Source organism: Protopterus annectens, chromosome 3.part1 (genome assembly GCF_019279795.1).
Source record: "Protopterus annectens isolate FY-2018-M chromosome 3.part1, PAN1.0, whole genome shotgun sequence".
Taxonomy (NCBI): Eukaryota; Metazoa; Chordata; order Ceratodontiformes; family Protopteridae; genus Protopterus; species Protopterus annectens.
In genome coordinates, this window is record NC_056732.1 from 555,135,884 (window position 1) to 555,160,932 (window position 25,049).

At 45.5% G+C, this 25,049-nt stretch overlaps 1 protein-coding gene across 1 annotated transcript in view; it reads right to left on the bottom strand.

The window, feature by feature from the left end:
* The window catches only part of RAB5A (RAB5A, member RAS oncogene family), a 194,979-nt gene that overhangs the window by 160,475 nt on the left and 9,455 nt on the right, over positions 1 to 25,049 (bottom strand). Inside the window, exon 2 of the mRNA XM_044066234.1 lies at positions 23,939 to 24,061. Within this exon, the coding sequence (XP_043922169.1) occupies positions 23,939 to 24,061 (123 nt within the window). The remainder of the gene's footprint in view (positions 1 to 23,938; positions 24,062 to 25,049) is intronic.

Below are 25,049 nucleotides of genomic sequence, written 5' to 3' on the forward strand. Positions count from 1 at the left end.
TTGCCTGCATAGAGGATAAGAATGTGTTCCCCGTTGCTTGTTGATGTACCACATGACAGTTGTGTTGTCTGTTAGAATCAACACCTGCCCTGGAAGAAGTAAATCCTTGAAAGCTATTAATGCAAACTGGACTGTTAACATCTCCTTCAAGTTGATATGTAGATGTTGTAGTCTGGCAGGCCACGTGTCTTGTATCCACTTTCCATTTAGATGAGCTCCCAAGCTTTGTCTGAGGCATCTGTCGTTAGAATCTGACTCGCCTCTGGCCGGGTCACAGAGAGTCCCTTGTTTAGGTGACATTCCTGAGCCCACCACAAAAATTCCTTTTGAATGCAAGGTATTATCTGAATGACAGTGTCCAGATCCTGGCAGTGCTGTGTCCATACATTTTGAGATACCATTGTAGCTTCCTCATATGCAGTTTGGCATTGGGAAGCACCAGAATACAAGATGCCATGAACCCCAAGGCTTGAAGGACTGTCCTTGCAGTCAGCCTGGACTGATGAGACAATTGATGAAAGTAAAGGGAAAGATTCTTTTGTTTGTCCGGGGTCAAAAGGCCATCTGGGATGCTGTATTCAGTCTTACACCCAGAAAGCACATGTCCTGAGAGGGTACTAGACTGGACTTTATTTCGTTCACAGAATACCCCAGGCATCTTAGCACTGCTATCACATATTGCAAATGATGAAGAAGCTCGTCCTTTCCTTGAGCCAGAATCAGGCAATCGTCCAAATAAGGATAGATCTGTATTCCTTTTAGCCTGAAGAAAGCTATCACTGGAGCCAGAACTTTCGTGAACACTCTGGGCGCAGTAGATAAGCCAAAGGGCAATGCAGAGAACTGATAATGAGAAGTCCCAGCCCGAAAACGCAGATACTTCCTGCAACTCAGTCTGATAGGAACATGAAGGTAAGCCTCCTTGAGATCCAAAGTTACCATCCAATGATCTTTGCCCAGCAGAGGTAAAAGCTGTTGTAACGTCAACATTTTGAACTTGGGAATGTCCAGATAAGTGTTGAGGATAGATAAATCCAAAATTGGTCTCCACGTGTTCCCCTTCTTTGGTACTAGGAACAGGCGAGAATAAAATCCTAGGCCCACTTCTGGCATAGGGACCGGCTGTATGGCCCCTATTTGAAGTAGCAGAGAAATTTGTTTGTGAGCCTCTATTCTTTGCTGAGGAGGAACGTCTGGCATGCCTTTGAAAGGAGGCAAGGTATGGAAATAAAACCTGTAACCTTGGTGTATGATATCAAATACCCATCTGTCTTGGGTAATTAAACTCCAATTTTCCTTGAAAAGTGCCAACCTTCCTCCCAAAGGTGCTGCCAGACGAGAAGGCCCTGGCAGCTGAAAAGGTAGGTCATTGGGTCTGTTTACGAAAGGACTGACCCCTGCCCTCACCCGAAGACTGTGCAGGTGAACTACCTGTTCTAGGCCTGAAAGAGCCCTGAGCTCTGCCCCTACCACGTCTAGATCTACCCCTAGACTGGGAATCATAAGAAGGATACGTCCACCCCTTGGTAGGCCAATTCCTACTAAACTTGGAGGCTGAACCTGCAAAAATCTTTAACAGTCTGCATAGACTTAGCCTTGTCTTCCATTTTCTTTAAGACTGCCTCAACAGGTGAACCAAACAACACATCAGACTGTAAAGGAGCATCTAAAATCCTTGTCTTAACATGGTCAGATAAATTCTGATCCCTCAGCCAGGCGTGCCTGCGAAGAACTGACCCAGTGGCAGCCACCCTAGACGAGGCCTGTACAGCATCAAAACCACATTGCAAAGAATGCTTACCCACCTGTTCAGAAACATGTACCAAATCTTGTAACTCTTTACACTCAATATCTTCCGCCAGAGCATCTACCTTAGACTTCAATTGAGAAAGTAGATAGTTTTGGTATTTCAACATGTGAAACTGGCAATTCAAAGCCCTCATAGCTAGGGTGGAAGAAGTATAGACTTTCTTTCCCCATCTATCCAAAGCCCTGGCCTCTTTATCTGGAGGAACCGGATTTTTAACAACAGAAGCCTTAACACCCTTAGGCCCCTGACTAACAGTTTCTGGGTCCGCCCTAGGACTCTTAAAAAGATATTTATGAGCTTCAGGCACCCTGTAATACCTATCCGGTTTAACAGGAGCAGGAGGCAAAGAATCAGGATTAAGAGAAGCCTCTGCAAACACATCTTCCACAACATCCAGAACAGGAGGTATAGCCAAAGGCCTATGCTGGGGTAAAACAAAATTCCCTAAGCCTTTTCCTGGAATCAGAGAAGTCCTGACCTTCCCACTTAAAATGCTCCCTCATGGAAAGAAGAGTCTCTGAAAAAGAAAAATCCTCAGGAGGAGAAGCAGAAGGAGTAGAATCATCCACATCAGAATCAGAATAAGGAGAATACTCCTGCAAGTCTTCAGCCGAAGACTCTGAAACATCCGAAGCCTGCTCAAAACTCCCCAACTCAGGTTCCACCCTAGGTCTCTTATCAGGAGGGCGCAAAGAACCTCTAATCAAAGTAATCAAATCTTCTGCCATTTTAAGCATATGCTTCTTGGGCACAGATCCAGAAGAACTAGGAGTGACACCAACTGAAGCTAAACCTGGCCTGCCTCTGGGAGAAGCCTTGGAAACAGAAGGAGAGGGCCTAACCACCCTAGGAAGGGAGGGGAGTACAGTAACCTGAGAAGCCCCTTCAGCCTGACCTGCCTCCTGAGAGGCCACATCCTGCAATAACAGAGTCTCCCCCTGGGACTCCAGAGAAACCTCCGGCGGAACCCCCGGCTCCACCGACACCTCTAAAGAACCGGCGTCCGTGCAGGCTCTCTTCTTGCCTGGGCTTAGCTGCTTTGTCCTTGCGCTTCTTCGAAGAAGCGGACGGAGCATCCGACGGCATATTATAATTGCACCGCTTCCCGAAGACTAACCTGGCACAATCTAACCTTCTCTTAATAGTGCGCTTATTGAACCTAGCACAAAAGCGACACCCAACAATGTCGTGCTCAGGCCCTAAACAAGGAATACACAAAGTATGATAATCTCTATGCGGTATCTGTTTCCCACAAGAAATACAGTTATTCACTTTTTCTGACATCCGGTAAACCACTGAGGCAAGAAAAACTAAAATATTCCCAACGGGTACTTAGCCAACTTTGACTCGGTCTGAAACTCCGACCAAAATTTCAGAACGGCACACTGCAACGCTGCTTCTGCATCGGACCACGCGGCAAAAAGACTGAGGATATGACGCCGGTCATGCGCATTTGTACCCTGACGTCCTGATGTCAGTCTAATGCGCCATGACCGCCGTCAGCCTTATACTTTGATATTCGGGCCGACCGAGGACAGCGGACTACCCAAGTGTAAGGACTGCAGCAATGTGAGATGAAGAACATCCCCATGAAGACTCTTATCGTGAGGGCTGACCTGGGACAGGATGAGAGGCCTCGCCAGCCACAGCAGAAAGGGGCCAGGAGGGACCTGGAGGTGTCACAGAGGAAACTCCAGACCTGGAGAAGGTCCTCTTCATCACCCGGAAGGCCAAAGGGCAGGAAGCGGGCCCGTCCCCCACATCAGAGGCTGAACTTCTCTGGAGGGAGGAACACGCCCGGAAACCACACCTGGACCCTCAGATGATACTGGTCCAGAACTATCAAAAGCCGAAGAGTTAGATGAAGGGATCGGTCTGGAAAGATGGTAAGAGATCCCCACAACCTGAGGAGCTGACATTGACTACTCAGGAACGGGGCTCACCCTAATCCGTGGGTGGAGGAACAGAATAAGCCAGGAACCCCGGTGGGGATGAGAAAGGAGGAATACTCAGCCTCATTCAAATTTGGCCACAAACTTCCTGGTCCCTGGAACCCAAACCCAAAGGTGTTGGATAAGGAGAATGAGAAGCTGGAGGGGAAGAGGGTCCCCTTGCCAGATGGGCAGGGGAAGCCAGGCGACCCAGCTCTATCTGGGCCTTGAGAAAACTCATCATCCTCTCCATGCCTGAAGGTAGAAGACTCCTAGATGACTTAAGAGAAGGCAGAAGAGTAAGTGGACTTGGAAGGAGACCTTCCTGACCTACTGCCAAGCTCTGTGGGAAATGATCTGATGCCTTGAAGTAGTCGGTGGTCTTTGCTTGGAGGTGGAAGGGACTGCAGGTTCCTCCAAGATAATGATGGGATCCGAAGTCCTAGATGGCTCAGTGTCTGGATCTGACGAATCGGTCGGATCAGAGGACCTCTGAAACACAGAGGACCCGGACCTGACCGAAAATAGCACAGCTCTTGGCTCCAAAGACCTCGGATCCAACAGCCACGATTTCTTGGCGGGAACCGGCAAGGAAGGGGTCTTCCTCTTCGGGTCTGAAGAGGAAACCTTAGAGGGAGAAACAGAGTCCCTCTTGCAACAGACCCTTAAAGAGCAACTTGATACGGCACTCCGTGGAAGCCCTGGGGTTAAACGCGGCACAAAGGTTGCACTCAACCTCCAAGTGCAGAGTGCCCAGGCAATAAATACACTCCTTGTGCGTATCGGAATATGGCATTTTCTGACCGCAAGAGGAGCACTTTTTAAATCCAGCAGGCCTATCAGACATAATACACACACACAAACACACACACAAAGACCCTCATTAACTAAACTACAACAATGTAAGTAAGCCCTAATGTCTAACGGAAGATAAAAGGAGTGAAAGCTCACATACACACAACTAAACTGAATAACTAAATAACTAAGGGGTGTGAGGTTCTACACTATAAAAGATAACTAACTAGTCTACCCTACACTAAACACTACCAACTAGAAAGAAATTTAAGAAAAAGACTTTAAATTTTTACTTAGCTAGTCAGTAGGAATGCGTTTGCACCATAAGCACGGCAAATCAGATCTAGGGATTAGAGAGCAGCAGATCATTATGGGAGTGAAAGGAGCCAGAGCCTTGGCTCCATCTGTTGTGCATTTTGCTGGCTTGGATCCGATGTCAGATCCAAGACACTGTGGTGATGATTGAAGACATGGATAACATCAGCTATACAGTTTTGATTGTGACAAAAATAATGAGGAATAGAAAGACAAATAATTTATATTTACTGTTTATATCTAAGGGAAAGGAAAGTGATCAGTGTGTAGACATCCAAGAATGTAAATATGCAAAAATGAACATATGTAAAGGGCACCTACCCTTTTTTTTTTTTTTCAAAAAATTTTTTATTTTATAAAACATTAATTAATCAACTTAACAGATCAAATAAGAGTGAAATGAATTAACTATTTACAGAATATACAATGGCCTCAAATCAGATAAAGACAAAAGGAGTACAATCATAGACATACAGACAGGCACCTACCCGTTTTGACAACTGCCATAGGACACTTTACGTCCACCTGACCTACCAGTGATTCAGGCCAATTCTTCCTTAGTTTAATGTCTGAAGGGCATAACGTTCAGAGTTCAGCCCCGACACCACACTGCACTGCAGGTAATGGAAAATGAATCCAATTACCTGGGGGTGGGGAAAAACTCACAGCTTTCTTATATTCCAGAAACAAAGGCAAGCATGTTAACTGATGAGCCACTTGACATTGGAGCATGTATGTAAAATACAGTAACTTTTTAATGTTAAGTTGTCCATCTCGCCTTCGTTCTTGCTGGTTGGGGAGCGGAGCCGATCCTCGGCTCCGACTCGGCCATCTTCTATAGCTCGAGAGCTGTTTACTGGCTCGAGGCTACCCCTTATCCCATGATGCCTAGCGATAGCTACCCAGATCTCGTTTGCTGCTTCAGCTGCAAGGTGTCGTTTTTCTGGCTCAGGCTCGTATAAAGTTTCTTTATAGAACTTTTTACTAAAAATAGTCTTTTTCCTAGGTGTTATTTGTTAACTTTTAGTCTTATTTTTGGTTGTGTTAGCTAGTGTGTATTTGTAGCTTCCTTCCCTTCCTTATCAAACTCGTTTAACTTGCAGAGTGCTCCCCTTCCCCCCTTCTTATCCTTTCTTGTCAGGTTAGCCATTTAGGTTAGAGGCTTTCCTTCTAATTTCTTTATAGGCTAGCCATTTGAGTTAGAGGCTTTCCTATCAAAAAAAAAAAAAAAAAAACTTTAGCTTTAGTCTGTTAGTATACTGTGTTTTTCTGTAGACTGTATTTTGATTTGTTAGCTATTGTTGTATTTCTCGTTACAGGATGTCAAAAGAATCCAAAGTGTCTGGAAGTGTGACTCATGCTGTCAGAAAATGTCTCTGACAGATGGGCACACTTCTTGCGTCTATTGTTTAGGCTCTGTGCACCTGCAGGACTCTTGTTCTATCTGCCATGCATTTAGTCCAAGAGTTCTGCAGGAGCATAAGAATAAGCTTATTCTTAGGGGTCTTTTAAAGCCCCAGGATTCACCGGCCAAGACTCAGCCTGTGAAATCCCCTAAATCTACCAAATCATCGGCTCCAAGTTCAGAGCAGTCTTTGGTTCAGACTCTACCTACTACTTCGGTTCCGGCTGGAACTGATAAGACTATCTCTCCATCGGCTCCATCAGAAACTTCGGAGCCTTCGCGGAGCCACAAGAGGCTGAGGTCCCCTTCTTTGGAATAGCTACATTCGGCTCCTCGGTCTCCCCTGCTTCAGAGCGAGCGCAGTCACAGATATTCTCACTCCTCTCAATCCTCTAGGCTGTTGGATCACGACGTGGAGAGAGTGGTCAGTAGGTTACTAAAGTCGCAGGCACTTGCCAAGATATTGTCCAGCCCTCCTCAACAGGTGTCGGCTCCGTCCACTTCTATCAATGTTCCTCCTCTGACTCCATTGAGCTTGAAGCCAGAGTTCATTGGGGTTCGAGGAGTGGAACCGTTGGCTCCGATAACTATGTCCTTCGGTTCCGTCGTCGGCTCTGAGGGGGCGAGTGACATCGGACCCTTGTCCGACCCAGTTCTCCCTCTCGGAGCTTCGGCGCAGGTGAGCTCAGCTCCTACATCGGCCTCGGAGCAGTCTCCCTCGGTGCGGAGAAGGATTCCGATTTCCTTGGAACTGGAGCCTTCTCTGCATCGTGGCAGGGATGCCTTCAATGTCATGAGGAGTGTGCTGGCCACTGAGTCAGCTCCACTATCGGCCCCATCGGCTCTGTCCCCTGCAGTGCTTGTGCCAACCTCTGCTCCTCCTCCAGACCCCAAGCGTGGGGAACCTGCGCTCCAGGGCACCCCATTACGTGTTTCCTCTTCTTCCGAGGCCTCCCCTGATCATTCAGGGGAGCCCCCTCATAAGAAGTAGTGCAAGAGGAAGCACAAAGACTCCCCTAAGTCTGTCACTTCTGATACAGACTTAGATGATTCAGAAGGGTCCCCTGAGATCCCCCTCTGAAGATGTTTCCTTTTCGGACATCTTAGAAATGCTTAAACAGAGGGGGAACTGGAATCCCCTAGCCCCTACTGAGGATGAGTCTGTATTCCTGGATGTGTTCGGTTCCCAACCTTCCACCTCCTGGGTTTCTCCACCTTTCGATCCACTTATGTCAGTGGTGGCTCGAAAGGCTTGGTCAGCCCCAGATACAGTGGACCCAACTCCGAGAAGACCTGGCAAGTTCATCACAGCACCCCACGATAAGCAGTTCCTTAGCAAAGGTGTTCCTGTTGATGCCATGGTGGTAGCAGCAGCTACCAAAAAAGAGTTAGCGGAAACCTCTTCATCTGTCCATTCTCCTAACAAGGAGTCTAGGACCATGGACAGATATGAGAAGCTAATGTTTGCTTCAGCAACCTTTTCTATGAGTTCGCTGAACTACTTATGCCATTTTACCCAGCTTCAGAGGGATCTCCTTTAAAGAGCTTAGAGATACCCTTCAAGATCCATCAGCTGAGGGGGCTCAAGCTAAAGTGGCTTCCGAGCTGGTGATGCTTAATTCTGTAGTCAACTCCTCCATGAGGCTCATTTCCTATGCAGCCAATGGTGCGAGTAAAGCCGCAGGTACGGGCGTGGCCCATAGGAGACATGCATGGATGCGGCTGTGTAATTTTGCAGAACCCTTTAGAGCGTCATTCACCAACACCCCCTTTGATGGTTCCTTTTTTTTTTGGACCACAGGTGAAAAGACACTTTGACTAGGTGTGAGCAAGAAGGCAAGACTCTCTCTGCTGTGGGAGTCCGTTTTTTCACTCCTTCCAGACCATACCCCAAGGGTCAGAAGAGTGGTAAAATGTGGTTCCGAAAATCCCAGGGAGCCTTGCCTGACGCATGTAACGATTTTTCCTCCAAGGGCGGAGGGGGAAACAACAACAACAGATGCCGTCCGCATGGCAGAGGGGGTCCGCAGAACCAGGGCAACAGAGAATCCTTCTCTGAGAAGCCCTTTCAGCATCCCTGAAGGGTTGCCCAGCATCCCGCCTCTGGAGGCAGTGGGGGAAAGACTTTCACTGTACCCTAAAACCTGGCAAAATTTAACACAAGACAAATGGGTACGGTCCATTATATCTGGAGGTTACAAATTTCCCTTCTCTCAACCCCCCTTACCGTCAAGCAAATCCCTTCCAGATATTCCACCCAATCTGAGGGACCAAGCAGTCATAGAAGTTTCAAAACTGCTAGAAAAAAAGAGTCATCCAGGAAGTCCCGGCAGACCAACACAGATCCGGAACTTACTCAAGGTTCTTTTTGGTACCAAAAAAGACGGGACTGGAGACCAATTCTGGATCTCAGCAGACTAAACAAGTCTGTTCAAAGAACAAAGTTTCGGATGGTCACGCTACAGTCCACTCTACCCTTTCTGCGTCAGGACAATTGGATGTGCTCCATAGATCTTCAAGATGTGTACTACCATATCAAAAAGGACAGGCGCTCCAGGAGATTCCTTCGCTTCCGGCTGGGAGCCAGTCATTACCAGTTCAGAGCTCTGCCCTTTGGTCTCACCACAGCCCCCAAGGTGTTCACCAAATGTATGGCAGTGGTCACAGCTCACCTGAGACGTCAAGAATTCCAGGTGTTTCCATATCTAGATGACTGGCTCCTCACTGCCACTACCAGGCATCAACTTCTGCAAGCCAGGGACTACACAATCACAATCTGCTCCCAGCTAGGCATTACAATAAACTTAGCTTGACAGGGCAACAAGGCAGATTTTTCTATCACCTACATTGGAGCAGACTTAGTCACAAGGAATATGTCCGCAAGGCTACCGCCAGAAAGAGTGTCTACAATTCGCCAGCAAGTACATATTCTAATGCAGAGCAAAAGAATCCTAGTCCGGTTCGTCCTTCAAACTCTGGGTTCCATGGCAGCGGCAGTTCTTCTAATCCCACTGGCCCACTTTCACATGAGGATCCTTCAGTGGCTTCTGTTCACACAGTGGTTTTTCCAACAGCTGCCCATGTCTCACATGATCAAGATTACAGAAGCATGCAAAAGGCACCTTTCCTGATGGATGGTCTCCCCACTAGTGACTCAGGGCAGACCCTTCATTCAGCCCCCTCCGGTTGCCACAGTGACCACAGACGCCTCCCTGATAGGGTGGGGGGCATTATCAGGGTAGGACAGTCCAAGGCACTTGGCAGCCTCACGAGTACCATCTGCATATAAACGTCCTAGAAATGAGAGTCGTGCTCCTAGCATTGCAAGCTCTTCAGGACTCTCTCCCTACCGGGACCATTGCAATTCAAACGGACATGTCAGTGGTGTGGTACATCAACAAGCAGGGAGGAAAGTACAGTTTTGTACCTACCATAAATGTAGATGTTTGAGTGCTAATACAGCTGCAGTCATAACAGATGGGTTCTCCTGCCATCAGGTGGGTCCTCGGTCGGCCGAATTCCAAAGTCTAGGTCCAGCGTCGGTTGTCGTCGCTTCTTCCCTGACGTCAGTGCGACAGGGGTATAAAAGAACCAGCCAACGCTATTTTCTTCAGTTTTTCTTGCCCCAGATGTCATGTGCCCCCAGAAGGAAGGCAATACATAAATTTATGTAATAATGCAGTGCAATATAATCAAAAAACAGTAGTTGCAAGCAAATACACCATAAATGAATACCCCAATCAAGTTGTATGAGGAGGTGTTAGCCAATAGGCCTGTCCCAAGAGGGGAAGGAGGGAGGGAAACCTGGACTGCAGCTGTATTAGCACTCGAACATCTACATTTATGGTAGGTACAAAACTGTACTATGTTCATCGTGCATACAGCTGCAGTCATAACAGATGGGTAGAATCCCAAAGCTAAAAAAGGGGTGGTAGGCACTAGGTGGAGCCAGGATGCCCTGCAAGACTGCAGTGGCAAAGCCTGCTCTAGTTTTGGAGTATAATGGTAGGTGGTAGTGCTTGGAGAAGGTATGCACAGAACTCCCAAGTGGCTGCTTCCAAAATATCTTTGGTAGGAACTCCTCTGAGGAAAGCTGCTGAGGTAGCTGTGGCCCTTGTGGAGTGAGATCTGATGCCTGCAGGCACAGTTTTACCATGAAAAGAGTAACAAAAGTGTATGCAGTGGGCTATCCATTTTGAGATTGTCTGTTTGGAAATTGGCTTCCCTTGAGCTCCTATAGCATAGGACACAAAAAGGCTTTGTTCTGTCCAAATAATAACGTAGCTGTTTGTGGATGTCCAAGGAATGTAGTAGTCTCTCCCCTTTGTTTTGAGGATTAGGGTAAAAGGTAGGTAAGTGAATAGCCTGATTCAAAGCTACCCTGGATACCACCTTTGGCATAAAGGACGGATTGGTTCATAAGGAAACTCTGTCCTGATGGAAAATGATGAAAGGCTGCACAGACATGAGGGCTTGTAGTTCCGATACCCTGCGAGTTGAGGTGATAGCCAGAAGGAAGGCGGTTTTCCAGGACAAATATTGCAAATCTGTTGAGGCAGCTGGCTCAAAAGGAGGCAAGGTCAGCTTTTCTAGAATGAAATTGAGGTCCCAAGCAGGTATTGGTTGTTTCCTTGGGGGTTTTATATTCTTAGCCCCTCTGAGGAACTGTCTTAAGAGGGGATGAGAGAATAAAGGAGGATCAGTGTTGTATTCTGCAGAAATGGCTGAGGCATGGATTTTGATGGAGGAGAATGAAAGTCAACTGCTTAGCAGCTCAGCTAGATACTGTAATATTTGAGGTAAATTCAGTATTCCAGGATTCTGGCCCTTTTTCTCATTCCAGGCACAAAATCGCTTCCATTTTGCGGAGTAAGCTTTCCTAGTAGAAGGCCTTCTGGCCTCCAAAATAACATCCTGCACCTCCTTGGAGAGTAGGGTCTGTTGTGAAGTTAAGGAATCTTCCATGCGGCCAGATTGAGTGTTTTCAGCTGACTGTGAAGAGTTTTGAAGCTGTGCTGAGTCAGAAGAAGAGGCATTAGAGGTAGGGTCCATGGTGGGGAATGCGTCAGGCTCCTCAGGAGTGGGTACCAGTGCTGTCTTGGCCAGTCTGGAGCAATGAGAATCATCTTTGGTCTGTCTGCTTTGGTTTTTAATAGAACTTTGGGCAGCAGAGGAAGAGGTGGAAAGGCATAAACTGTCATGGTTGTCCCAACTGAAAGAGAGAGCGTCCACTCTCCAGGCCTGTGGATGAAAAGTCCTTGAGCAGAATTATGTCAATTAGTGATTTTTGTGGGAGGCAAAGAGATCTATGTCTGGCCTTCCCCATGCTTGAATTATTTCTGTAAAAACTTGAGGGTGCAACTTCCATTCGTGTGGGTCTGTCATATTTCTGCTTAGGTTGTCTGCCAGCGTGTTTTCCTTGCCTGGCAAGTACTGTGCTTGAAGTTCGATTTGTAATTCCAGAGCCATGTTCCAAAGTGACATGGCCAGCCTGCATAGGGGGTATGAATGGGTTCCTCCCGGTTTGTTTATGTACCACATTACTGTGGTGTTGTCTGTCCTTATCAATAGTTGGCCTGGATGCAGAAGGTCTTTGAAAGCTATAATAGCATTTATTACTGCTAGCATTTCCTTTTGATTGATGTGTAGGTGCTTTTCTTTTTGGGACCATTTGCCCTGAATGCACCGATCTGTCATGTGCGCCCCCCAATCGTAGTCCGAGGCGTCTGTTGTGATGACTTGATTTGCTTGTGGCTTGCAGAATGGGAGACCTGTGTTTCTTTGGCATGCTTGAGCCCACCACAGAAATTCCTTTTGAAGACATGGAATCAGTGGTATTATTGTTTCCAAACTGTGGCTGTGTTGAGACCATAGGTTTTTCAGCTACCATTGAAGTTTCCTCATATGCAGCTTTGCACATGGGATTAGTAGGATGCAAGATGCCATGAATCCCAGAGCCTGCAGGATTTTCCTTGCAGTCAGCCTGGTGAAATTTGCTAGTTTTCTGAAGTATTGAGTTAGTTGCCCCTGTTTCTCTGGCGTGAGGTAGGCCATCTGGGTGTTTGTGTCCAAGTTGGCACCCAGGAAAATTATTTTTTGTGAGGGTATTAGCCTTGATTTCTTTTTGTTGACTGTGTACCCCAGAGAATTCAACAACATTATTACAAAAGCCAGATGTTTCAGAAGTATGTGCTTGCTGTCTGCTTGGATCAGGCAGTCGTCCAAATATGGGTATATTTGTATCCCTTGAAGTCTGCAGTAGGCAATTACTGATGCCAGGCATTTCGTGAATACTCTGGGCGCAGTAGATAAGCCAAAGTGCAATGCAGAGAATTGATAATGGGTTGAACCTGCAAGAAATCTGAGGTATCTTCTGCAATTTTGTCTGATTCGGACATGCAGGTATGCCTCCTTGAGGTCCAATGTTACCAGCCAAGACTCCTTGCCCAGCATGGGAAGAAGCTGCTGTAATGTGAGCATCTTGAATTTTGGCACGAGTAAAAATGTGTTTAGGATGGATAGGTCCAAAATAGGTCGCCAATCTTTTCCCTTCCTTGGTACCAGGAATAGTCTGGAATAAAAACCTTGACCTTGTTCTTGAGTAGGTACCTCTTGAATAGCTTTCATGTCCATGAGATCTGAAATTTGTCTTTGTGCCTCTGCCCTTTGATTGTGTGGCAGGTTTGGCATGCCTCTCTTTTGTGGAAGGATGTGAAAATGGAATCTGTAGCCTCTGTTTATAATGTCCAGGATCCATTTGTCTTTTGTGACAATATGCCAATTTTTCGAAAATAATGCCAGTTTTCCGCCTAAGGGTGCTGCCATTTGAGCCTTGCTTGGCATGCAAAGGGGAAAGTCATTGGGTTTGCTTTCTGAATGGCTGTGAACTATCCTCACCACCTCTTTGTGTAGGAGCTTGCCATTGTCTGCCTCTAAACGATCCTTGAGCTTGCCCTCTGCCCCTCGGGCGCCTGCATCTACCTCTTTGGGGTCTGTCCATGGCTGGAAAGGACCAATTTTTGGAAGGCCAATTTCTACTGAAATGTGGAGGTTGTACCTGTAGAAAATCTTTCACTGTTTGCATTGATTTAGCCTTTTCCTCCATTTTCTTTAATACCTCCTCAGCTTTAACACCAAATAATACATCTTTTTGTAGAGGGGCATCTAGTAATTTAGCTTTGACATGATCTGGTAAGGTTTGCTCCTTGAGCCAGGCATGTCTACGTATGACTGATCCTGTAACAGCAGCTCTACATGAGGCCTCTAGAGCATCAAAACCACATTGCAAGGTATGTTTACCCACTTGTTCTGCACTATGCATCAAATCCTGCAACTCCTTCAAGTCTGGTTGTTCAGGTTGTGACATTTTGCTTCTCAACTGTGATAACAGAAACTTTGGTACTTTAACATATGGAACTGGCAGTTTAATGCCCTCATGGTTAAGGTGGCCGAGGTGTATACCTTTTCCCCTCCACCTTTCTAAAGCTCTGGAATCTCTCTCTGAAGGTAATGGATTTTTAGCAGTGGAGGCCTTAATTCCCTTGGGGCCCTGTGAGATAGTTTCTGGGTCAGCCGCATGGCTTTTGTATAAGAATTGGTGTGAGTCAGGAACCCGGTAGTACCTGTCAGGCTTGACTGGGGCTGGAGGTAAAGAGTCTGGGTTAAGGCAGGCCTCCGGATACACATCATCTAGTATATCTAAGACAGGAGGTATAGCCAGAGGCCTGTGCTGAGGGAGCAAGAGAAAATCCCTAAGCCTTTTCTTGAGTAGTACTCTTGGCCTACCCAGTGGAAGTGTTCCCTCAAGGTATGCAAGGTTTCCCCAAAAGAGTAATACTCAGGGGGGGAGACGGAGGGAATGGACTCCTCTGCATCAGAATCTTCAAAAGGGGAGTATGAATGTTCCTGTTCATCAGAGTGCTCTGAAATAATGGAGGCCTGGTCAGGAGGGGATTCTTCCTCCACTCTGGGCCTTTGTCCGGGGTTTGAGAACCCCATGATAAGAGTAATTAAATCCTCAGCCATTTTAAGCATCTGTTTTTTAGGCATGGGGCCTGGAGAAGGGCCCTGTGTAGCTTGTCTCTTAGAATGCATGGCTGCTTTAGACTTAGTGAAAGCCTTGATGGAAAAAGAAGAGGAAGGACTGAAGACACCTTGAGAGGAGGCAGACCTGTCTACATTCTGAGTTTCACCGCCTAGAGTGGCTTCGTATCTGTAGTCAGGGTGTGGGCCGAGGAGCCTGCGACTCGGCACAGTAGACACCACCAATGAAGTGTCATCGGTAGGCAGGGCTGCGAAGGCGCCTCGCTGAGAACCGGACCACCTGTAGTCGGCTTTGGCGGTGTCGGTAGAGGCCGGACCTCGTGTCGGTCCTTATCTTTGCGTTTTTAGTCAAAACTGGAGTCGGAGTATCCGACGACATAATGTAGTTACATTTTTGCCAAAATAGTGCTGGGCGAACTCCGCCCGACGCTTAATGGAGCGTTTGTTGAATGTAGCACAAAAACGACAGACCGAGACGTCATGGTCTGGGCCTAAGCAAGAAATGCAGAGGGAATGAAAATCCTTATGCGGTATTTGCTTCCCACATGAAATACAATTATTAACTTTGTCTGACATCGGTCTGAGGCAAGAAAAGTTTCCCCAACGGGGTACTTAGCTTTCAAGAAGACTTCGGTTGCAAAATTTTCGTAATTTCAGGAGCTGGCCGACCGCCACTTGCGAACTGCTTCTGCTTCGGGCACCGCGCGGCAAGAAAGACTGATGAAAATGGCGTCGGCTGGTTCTTTTATACCCCAGTCGCACTGACGTCAGGGAAGAAGCAACGACAACCGACGCCGGACCTAGACTTTGGAATTCGGCCGACCGAGGACCCGCCTGACGGCAGGAGAACCCATCTGTTATGACTGCAGTTGTATGCACAATGAACATCCAGGTCCTACCTCCTATGTCGAGAAGCACTCAAACTCTGGCAGTGGGCGATTTCCTCCCAAAGATTTCTGATTGCGATGCACATCACTGGGAGGTCCAACGTCATAGCGGACAGGCTCAGCAGAGCTATTCTCATGCCTCACGAGTGGTATCTGAATTAGGTAGTTGCGGATCTGATCTCCCGCAAATGGGGACAGCCTTGCTGCAATCTTTTTTCCACCCCCTTAGCAAATGCAGCAACTACTTCGCCCTTCTTCTGCTTCCAGGTCACTCACCCAGAGACGCTCTAGTCCATGATTGGCCTCAGGGACTTCTTTATGCCTTTCCCCCATTTCCCCTGATTCCAAAACTCATACAGAAAGCAATATCATTGGGCTGCAAAATGATCCTCATTGCCCCCTACTGGCCTCAACAGATTTGATTTCCGTTCCTGCACCATTACCTTCTCGATCAGTCCTTGATCCGATTCCAGACCTACTGATTCATCAATCAGGCGAGCTGCATCAATCCCTCCAAACACCCCAGCTTGGTTGCTCCACTTCCAACCTTAGATAGGCTTCCCAGCATTTCCCCGGCCGTACGTGAGATTGTCTCCTCTCACAAGTCCACAACTAGAAAAACTTATGCTAGCAAATGGAAATGTTTTTCTTGTTGGGCAGAGGCTAGGAAAGTACAGTTTTGTACCCACCATAAATGTAGAAGTTAGAGTGTTCACACTGCTGCAGTCATCACACTTGAGTTATCCTGCCGTCAGACGGTCCCGCAGTCGGCCAGAGTTCCAAAGTCTTGGTCCGGCGTCGGTTGCTGTCGCTTCTTCCCTGACGTCAGTGTGCCAGGGGTATACAAGAGGCATCCAACGCCATTTTCTTCAGTTTTTCTTGCCCCAGATGTCAGGTGCCCCCAAGTAGGTAGGCAATACATATTGCTAATTAAACATGTAAAGGAAATAAAAGGAATACCTTTAGTTACAAGCAAATACACCACAAAGGTTGTTCAAGATAGAAAGGAATAGAAAAGTTCAGCTAGGTCAGAGGGGGTGGAGGGAGAGTTAACCTGGACTGCAGCAGTGTGAACACTCGAACATCTACATTTATGGTAGGTACAAAACTGTACTATGTTCATCGTGTTACAATGCTGCAGTCATCACACTTGGGTTGAATCCCAAAGCTAAGGATGGGCGGTGGAACTAAACAGGGTTTGAAGAAGCTAGTAGGCCCTGCAGGACTGCAGTGACAAAGCCAGCTCTGGTTTTAGAGTATAGAGGCAGGTAATAGTGCTTGGTGAAGGTGTGCACTGAACTCCAAGTTGCAGCCTCCAAAATATCCTTTGTAGGTACCCCTCTGAGAAATGCTGTTGATGTAGCTGCAGCCCTGGTGGAATGGGGCCTAATGCTAGCAGGTACAGGTTTCCTATAATGTGTGTAGCAGAAACGGATACAATGTCCTATCCATTTTGAAATGGTCCGTTTTGAGACAGCTTTTCCTTGTGATCCTTCAGCACAGGATACAAAGAGCTGGTCAGATTTTCTGAAAGCCTTAGTTTTATCCAAGTAGTAACGTAATTGCCTGTGAATGTTCAAAGAATGCAGGAGCCTTTCTCTTTGTTCTGGGGGTTTGGGAAAAAGGTGGGCAAATGAATGGTTTGGTTTAGGGCCACACTGGATACCACCTTTGGCATAAAGGAAGGGTTAGTTCGTAGAGCGACTCTGTCTTGATGAAAAATGATGAAAGGCTCCACTGCCATTAGGGCCTGTAGCTCTGACACTCTTCTTGCTGAAGTTATTGCTAGCAGCAGGGCAGTTTTCCATGATAAAAACTGTAAATCAGCTGTAAAAGCTGGTTCAAAGGGCGGCAGTGTAAGCTTTTCCAGGACAAAGTTGAGATCCCAAGTTGGTGTTGGTGCTCTCTGGGGCGGTCTTATGTTCTTAGCCCCTCTGAGGTACTGTCTTATCAGTGGATGTTAATATATAGGAGGATCCGTACTGTAGTGAGCTGAAATCGCTGAGGCGTGGATCTTAATAGATGAAAAAGAAAGTCCTTTGTGCAACATCTCGGTTAAAGATTGTAGAATCTGAGGAATATTTGGAACAAGGGGATTTTGGCCTTTAGCCTGCAAAATCTTTTCCATTTGTCTGAATAGGTTTTCCTGGTGCTGGGCCTCCTGGCCTCCAGAATGACATCCATAACGGTTTTAGAGAGAAGTGCTGACTGGTTGCTTAGGTAATTTGCCATGCAGCCAGATTTAAAAAGTCTTGAGCTGGCTGTGTAGAATCTGATTGTGTTGCAGAGTGAGCAGGTGAGGAATTTGAGGCAAAATCCATGGTGGGCCTTGAGCCATGTTCCTTACTATCGGATACCAGTGCTGGCGTGGCCAGTCTGGAGCAATGAGTATCATTTGTGGCCTTTGCTAGAAGAGGCAGTGGAGGAAAGGCATACACTGTTAATGTTTTCCAACTGATGAGAGGGCGTCCACTTTCCAAGCTAGTGGGTGGTATGTCCTTGTGCAAAATTTCCGAAGTTGGCAGTTTTGGGGGTTGGCAAACAGATCTATGTCTGGGCGGCCCCATTTTTGAGTTATCATTGCAAATACTTGTGGATCTAGTTGCCACTCGTGAGGATCCATGATGTTTCTGCTTAGATCGTCTGCCAATGTGTTTTTCTTTCCTGGCAGGAATTGTGCTTGTAGTTGAACTTGGTAGGTCAGTGCTGTGTTCCACAAGGTCATTGCTTGTCTGCATAGGGGGTAGGAGTGTGTGCCCCCTTGCTTGTTTATGTACCACATTACCGTGGTGTTGTCTGTCTTTACTAGGAGTTGTCCTGGATGTAGGAGGTCCTTGAAAGCTGTTAGGGAATTTTGTACAGCTAGCATTTCTTTTTGATTGATATGCAGATGCCTTTGATCTGTAGACCATTTGCCCTGAATGCACTGTCCTGCCATGTGTGCTCCCCAGGCATAGTCCGATGCATCTGTTGTTATAGTTTGCCTGGCTGTGGGTAAGATAAAAGGCTGACCCTTGTTGAGGTGACATGCCTGAGCCCACCATAGAAACTCCTGTTGAAGACAGGGAATGAGTGGTATCATTGTTTCCAAGCTGTGGCTGTGTTGAGTCCATACGCTTTTCAGGTACCATTGTAATTTCCTCATATGCAGTTTTCAAATGGTATTAGTAGTATGCAAGATGCCATGAATCCAAAGGCCTGCAGAATTTTTCTTGCAGGGAGTTGGGTCTTTGTTGCCATCCTTTTGAAGTATTGAGTCAGTTTTTCTTGCTCGTCTGACATGAGATAAGCCATCTGGGCCGTTGTATTTAAGCTGGCACCCAGGAATATTATGTCTTGTGAGGGCACTAGTTTTGATTTCTTTTCGTTTACTGTGTACCCTAGGCAACTTAAAAGGTGTCTGACAAACACCAGATGCTGTAAAAGAATGTCCTTGCTTTCTGCTTGAATAAGGCAGTCGTCCAGGTATGGATATATTTGAATTCCTCTGTCTGCAGTATGCAATTACTGATGCCAGGCATTTTGTGAAGACCCTGGGCGCAGTAGATAAGCCAAAGGGCAGTGCAGAGAATTGATAATGAGTTGAACCTGCAATAAATCGGAGGTATCTTCTGCAATTTTGTCTGATAGGGACATGCAGGTATGCCTCCTTGAGATCCAACGTTACTAGCCAAGCCTTCTTGCCCAGCATGGGAAGAAGTTGCTGTAGTGTTAGCATCTTGAATTTGGGTACTTGCAGATAGGTGTTTAGAATTGAGAGGTCCAGAATGGGTCTCCAGGCTTTGTCCTTTCTGGGGATTAGAAAGAGTCTTGAATAAAATCCTTGTCCTTGCTCCTGTGTAGGTACCTGATGAATGGCTCTCATGTCCATGAGAGCTGTAATTTGTTTTTGAGCCTCTGCCCATTGATTTGGTGTCAGGTTTGGCATTTCTTTTATCCTTGGTAAAGTGTGAAAGTGGAATCTGTATCCTTGAGAGACAATATTTAGGACCCATTTGTCTTTTGTGATGATGTGCCAGTTGTCTGCAAAAAGTGCTAATTTTCCTCCCAAGGGAGCTTCCAAGAGAGATTTGCTTGGCAGTCTGAGGGATAAGTCATTGTGTTTGTCTTCTAATAGCTTGAAACCGGTCTTCTCTTCCTTTCTGGGTTGTGGTACCCCATTGTCGAGGCTTGTAAGGGCCTTGTGATTGACCTCTGCCCCTTGGGCATCTGTATTTGCCCCTCTGAGGTCTGTCAGAAGCTGGAAAGGACCAGTTTTTTGTTGGCCAATTTCTGCTAAAACGAGGGGGTTGAACCTGTAAAAAATCCTTGACTGTCTGCATAGATTTTGCCTTATCCTCCATTTTCTTTAAAACCTCTTCTGCTTTCACACCAAATAAAACATCCTGCTGTAAAGGTGCATCCAATAACTTTGCTTTAACATGATCAGGTAGGGTTTGTTCTTTTAACCAAGCATGCCTATGAATGACAGACCCAGTCACTGCTGCTCTACAGGAAGCCTCCAATGAATCAAATCCACATTGCAAAGTATGTTTTCCCACTTGTTCAGCAGCATGCAACAAATCTTGCATTTCCTTAAAATCAGGCTGCTCTGAATGTGTGATAATTTTTTTGTTTTAACTGAGACATCAGGTATTACTGATATTTCAGCATGTGAAACTGGCAATTTAAGGCCCTCATGGCTAGAGTAACTGAGGTATATACTTTCTTTCCCCATCTGTCTAGTGCTCTGGAATCCCTTTCAGAGGGTACAGGATTTTTAGCAATAGAGGCCTTAACTCCTTTGGGACCCTGGGAAATGGTTTCTGGGTCAGCAACAGGGCTTTTATATAGGAATTTGTCCGAGTCAGGAACTCTGTAGTATCTGTCTGTTTTGGCTGGTGCAGGTGGTAGAGAGTCTGGGTTAAGGCTAGATTCTAAATAAACATCATTCACAATGTCTAACACGGGTGGAATAGCCAGTGGCCTGTGCTGGTGTAGTAAAAGAAATTCTCTGAACCTTTTCTTAGAATCAGAGTAATCCTAGCCTTCCCAGTGGAAATGTTTCCTCATGGTATGTAAAGTTTCCCCAAAAGAGTAGTCTTCTGGGGGAGATGCTGAGGAAATAGACTCTTCAGCATCAGAATCTTCATAAGGGGGAAAAGAGTATTCCTGTTCCTCAGAAGAATCTGAGGAAATTGAGACGTGGTCAGAGGAAGCGTAATCCTCCTCTTGTCTTGGCCTTTTATCAGGAGGGGGATGGGCACCCCTGATTAGGGTAATTAAATCTTCAGCCATCTTAAGCATCTGTTTCTTAGGCATGGGGCCTTGTACTGGAGACTGCTGTACAGTCCTTTTTGCCATAGGATTTAATGGTGAGTGTAGTCTGTCTGAAGACACCTTCTGCAACTGAAGGCGTTTCAACTGCACCGGAATCACCTTCTGCCCTGGAGTCGGAAGGGGCTAAAGATGAAGGCTGTGGAGGCCTAGTAATCTCCGCTTGGGAATCGGAAGCCGTCTGAGGTTCTAATTCAGCGGTCGTCAGGGGCTGCGTAGGCACCTCACTGAAAACCGGAGAACCGGTGACGGGCCCAGCAGAGGCCTCGGAGTCTGGTTTAGGTCTCGGCTGCCTGTCCTTATCCTTGTGTTATTTATGCATTCCAGTCGTCGGTTGCTCCGATGGTATGGTATAATTAAATTTCCTACCAAAATAATGTTGGGCGAAATCAAACTGACGTTTTATAGTTAGTTTATTAAACCTAGCTCAAAACCGACAACCTGTGATGTCGTGGTCTGGGCCTAGGCAAGGAATACAATAAGAATGAAAGTCCTTATGAGGTATTTGCTTCCCACAAGAAATGCAATCGTTAACTTTTTCTGACATTGGACTGAGGCAAGAAAAGGTTCCCCAATGGGGTACTTAGCTTTATTGAAGACTTCGGTCTGAAATTCGATTTGAAAATCTCAGGAGTCAGCCGACCGGCACTTGCGAACTGCTTCTGCTTCGGGCACCGTGCGGCAAGAAAGACTGAAGAAAATGGCGTTGGATGCCTCTTATATACCCCTGGCGCACTGACGTCAGGGAAGAAGCAACAGCAACCGACGCCGGACCAAGACTTTGGAACTCTGGCCGACTGCAGGACCGTCTGACGGCAGGATAACCCAAGTGTGATGACTGCAGCAGTGTAACACAATGAACATCGTAGATCCCTTTTCAGCCCCAGTCCACGAAATTTTGGAATTCCTAGCACAACTTTTTCATTCTGGGTCCGCTTCTGCTACAATCAGGGTTCAATTGGTGGCCATTTCTAAATTTCATGTTGGGTTGTCTAATTCAAACATTATGTCTCATAAACTCTGTAAAACCTTTTTAAGAGGGACTACTCTCCTCAGACCTCCAGTGAGAGATCACCCTCCTCCTTGGGACCTTAATTTGGTACTAACCTCTTTAATTATGCCCCCCTTTGAACCTGCAGCGTCTTGCTCCATTAAGTTTCTATCTTGGAAAACACACTTTCTGGTAGCTATTACCTCAGCCAGACACGTCTCTGAACTTCAGGCACTATGTGTTCGTCCTCCATACTTGCTTTTTCATACGGACAGGGTTGCTCTGAGGACTAATCCTTCGTCCCTTCCGAAAGTCTGCTCAGAAAATAATTTAAACCAATCTATAGACCTTCCTGTCTTTTTCCCTAACCACACCAACAAGGCAGAATACAAATTACACCAATTGGAAGTCCAGAGACAATTGCGTTTTTACTTGCATAGGACTAAGGATATAAGGAAGTCGGACCAACTATTCCTTTCCTACGCTCTAGGCAAACAAGGTCTCCCAGTTTCCAAAGTGACCTTATCCAAGTGGTTGTCTCACATTATTACTTTCCTTTATCAATTGAGAAACAAAGAGTTGCCTGTCAAACCAAAAGGTCATTCTACTAGGGCTTTGGCCACCTCTGTAGCCTTCCAATCTAGGTTGCCCATGGATTCTATCTGTGCAGCTGTTACGTGGGCAAAGCCTCATACCTTTATTTCTCATTGCAAGCTAGATAAGGTCTACAGGAGCAGAGCTGACTTTGGTTCCACTATTCTGAAGAATCTGTTCCAATGAGCCGCCCAGGATTGTAGGTGCTAGGGACGCTGTCCTAACCAGCAAGAACGAAGGCAAGATAGACAACTTAACATAAAGAAGTTATGTACCTACCATAACGTTCCATGTTAGTTGTCTTCATCTCGCCTTCTTTCTTGCGTCCCACCCTCCGTCCCCCTGTCCTACTGGATCGAGAGGAGTTCTGGTTTCACTGGCTGAGTGTTCTCTGGTTTGTTTCCTCTACTGACTTAGAGAGTATGACAGGTATGCTCAACCTGTTTGTTTGGACAGGTTGATTCTCTGGCTATGTCTGGGGTTAGCTATTCCAAACAAAATCTGGGTAGCTATCGCTAGGCATCATGGGATAAGGGGTAGCCTCGAGCCAGTAAACAGCTCTCGAGCTATAGAAGATGGCAGAGTCGGAGCTGAGGATCGGCTCCGATCCCAAACCAGCTACAAAGAAGGCGAGATGAAGACAACTAACTTGGAATGTTATGGTAGGTACATAACTTCTTTTTTGATGCCTTGGTAACAGTACACTGCCCTACATCTTGGGTTAAATGTGAGAAAAGATGCGTATGTATCTCACTGGCGAATCTATGATATTTCAATGTCACCCTTACTGTGCCTCCATACCACAACAATCAAAGACTGGAATAGTTACCCATCAGCAAAACGTGCGACTTCTATGTTATTTCAGTTTTAGAGTCCTCCTAAACATGTATGTTGCGTCTGACAGCATAATGCCACATAAACCACTACCTGCTTAGATCCTGCTAAAATTATTTCTGGTCCTTGAAATGTCCAACAGGCTTATAATAAACTAGTTAGTGTTGCAGCTCCTGATATGCAACACTATCACAAGCCTTATGCAGTGTCGATCAGAGACTAATCAAAATTTAACAAAATTAAATGAAGAACTACATCTGAACTTGTACTATTGTTTCTCAAAGTGCACTACATTATGAGACTAAAGCATATATCCATTAAGTATACAACAACATGAAATGTAATAATTTAATTCATTCCCTAAAGTACAACTCTTTTTTGAGCGAGTACCTTTAACTCCTAGTGGGTGTGGCCTGAGCCTTTGAAAAAATTAAGTTATCACTTTACATTTCAAACAAATATTCGTACCTCTGGAACCATAAGTTCCTATTCAGGATAAATTAATCTTAACAATGGTGGCATTCATTCAGTTCAATGCTTTAAAATGGATTTTATAAGCCAAAATAAAGGCAGTGAATATTAATTTTGTAATGTTGTATAAACAGCTTATGCTATCTCAATAACTATTCAAGCAAGACACATAGTGCCAGTAGGATTTTCTTCATACAGTTGTGAGCTCTCAAACGAGGCTATGCAATTCTGTCTGTGCTTTCTGATTGTTGAGATAGTTACAGAAATATGACAATTATTACAATACAAATAAACAATATATAAATGATATTCAATATCTCTTCAGCTGCATTAGACAGAGGTCAAATTTCAATAAAATTGTTTGCCATCATGTATGCTTTAAGATAAAATCTTCTGAAACCTTGTATGTAGAATGGTTTTGGGATTATAAAAGAACATATGAACAAGCAATATTAGACACCTAGAGGCGTCAGTAGGAGTTAACTGCAGAAACACCTGGAGGCACACACTGCTGTAATGAGTTAAAAGGAAGCAAACGATTCTTACCTGGAAATCAACAGCTCTTTTGTTTGCTAGATCAGCTTTGTTTCCCGATAAAGCTATTACTATATTAGGACTTGCTTGCCTCTGTAGTTCTTTGACCCAGTTTTTAGCTCTAGCAAAAGATTCCTGCAGAACAGAAACAAAGAATGTAAAAATACAACTTTAAAAATTAACATATCTCAAGTAAAGAACAGAATGTTTAAACAGACCAGTACTGACAAAATGTAGTAACAACAGATATGCCAGTTCTCGGCATATCAGCTGGTCTTTCAGAAGGACCTCTGCAGAAAGAAAAAACAAAGAACTTTCTGGAAGAGTCTTCTTGTAGCAATTCAAAGATGATTTTTTAATCAAAATCTTACACTACTGTTTCTTTAACCCGCTTTGCATTTAAAAATGTACACATCTGTCCAAATGTTGAGCCCAGTGTGTGTAATAAATGTAGCCATAATTATCATTTGCTCTCCCCTACAGCAACAACCAAGGTAGTTTTGAGAGAAGTATTTCTATCTCTAAACAAGTTAAGAACAAAGCTATAAGGCATATTTTACTTTAGACAGTTTTAGAAATATTTTAGCATTTGATGGCCACAATGTTTCTGAAAGACATTCAGAAAAGGAAAATAATGTACTCAGCTGATTATGAAGTGTATGTCCGGCTATACCCTTCTACCAACACAAGCTGTAATAACTTTGTGCAAATTCAAGACTCCTTGCCTGACACTTCCCAGCTCTGATCACTCATGGAACATGGGCAAGCAGCATCTATATGAAAAAGGGACTGTACAAGGACATATATTGATTCTTACAGCATTTCTGGTATAGGAGAGACATCTCTTGATTGGTCCTGTGGCTGGGTTCATAATTTTCACCATCAGAAGCTAAGAAGTTACCATGCTCAAGGATGGATGTATACCAACGATAAAGTACTGTGCAACGCAATGCACAAACTATACAGTTGCAATCATCCTCCTCTATCACTACAAGTTCGCCCTTACCCACTGGCAAACATGTTAAGAAAATGAGACCACTATTTGACACTCAACTGCCAACAAAGCAACATAAACATGCATCTCTCTCCCTAGACAGTTATACATGTTTTTTTTTTTTTTTTT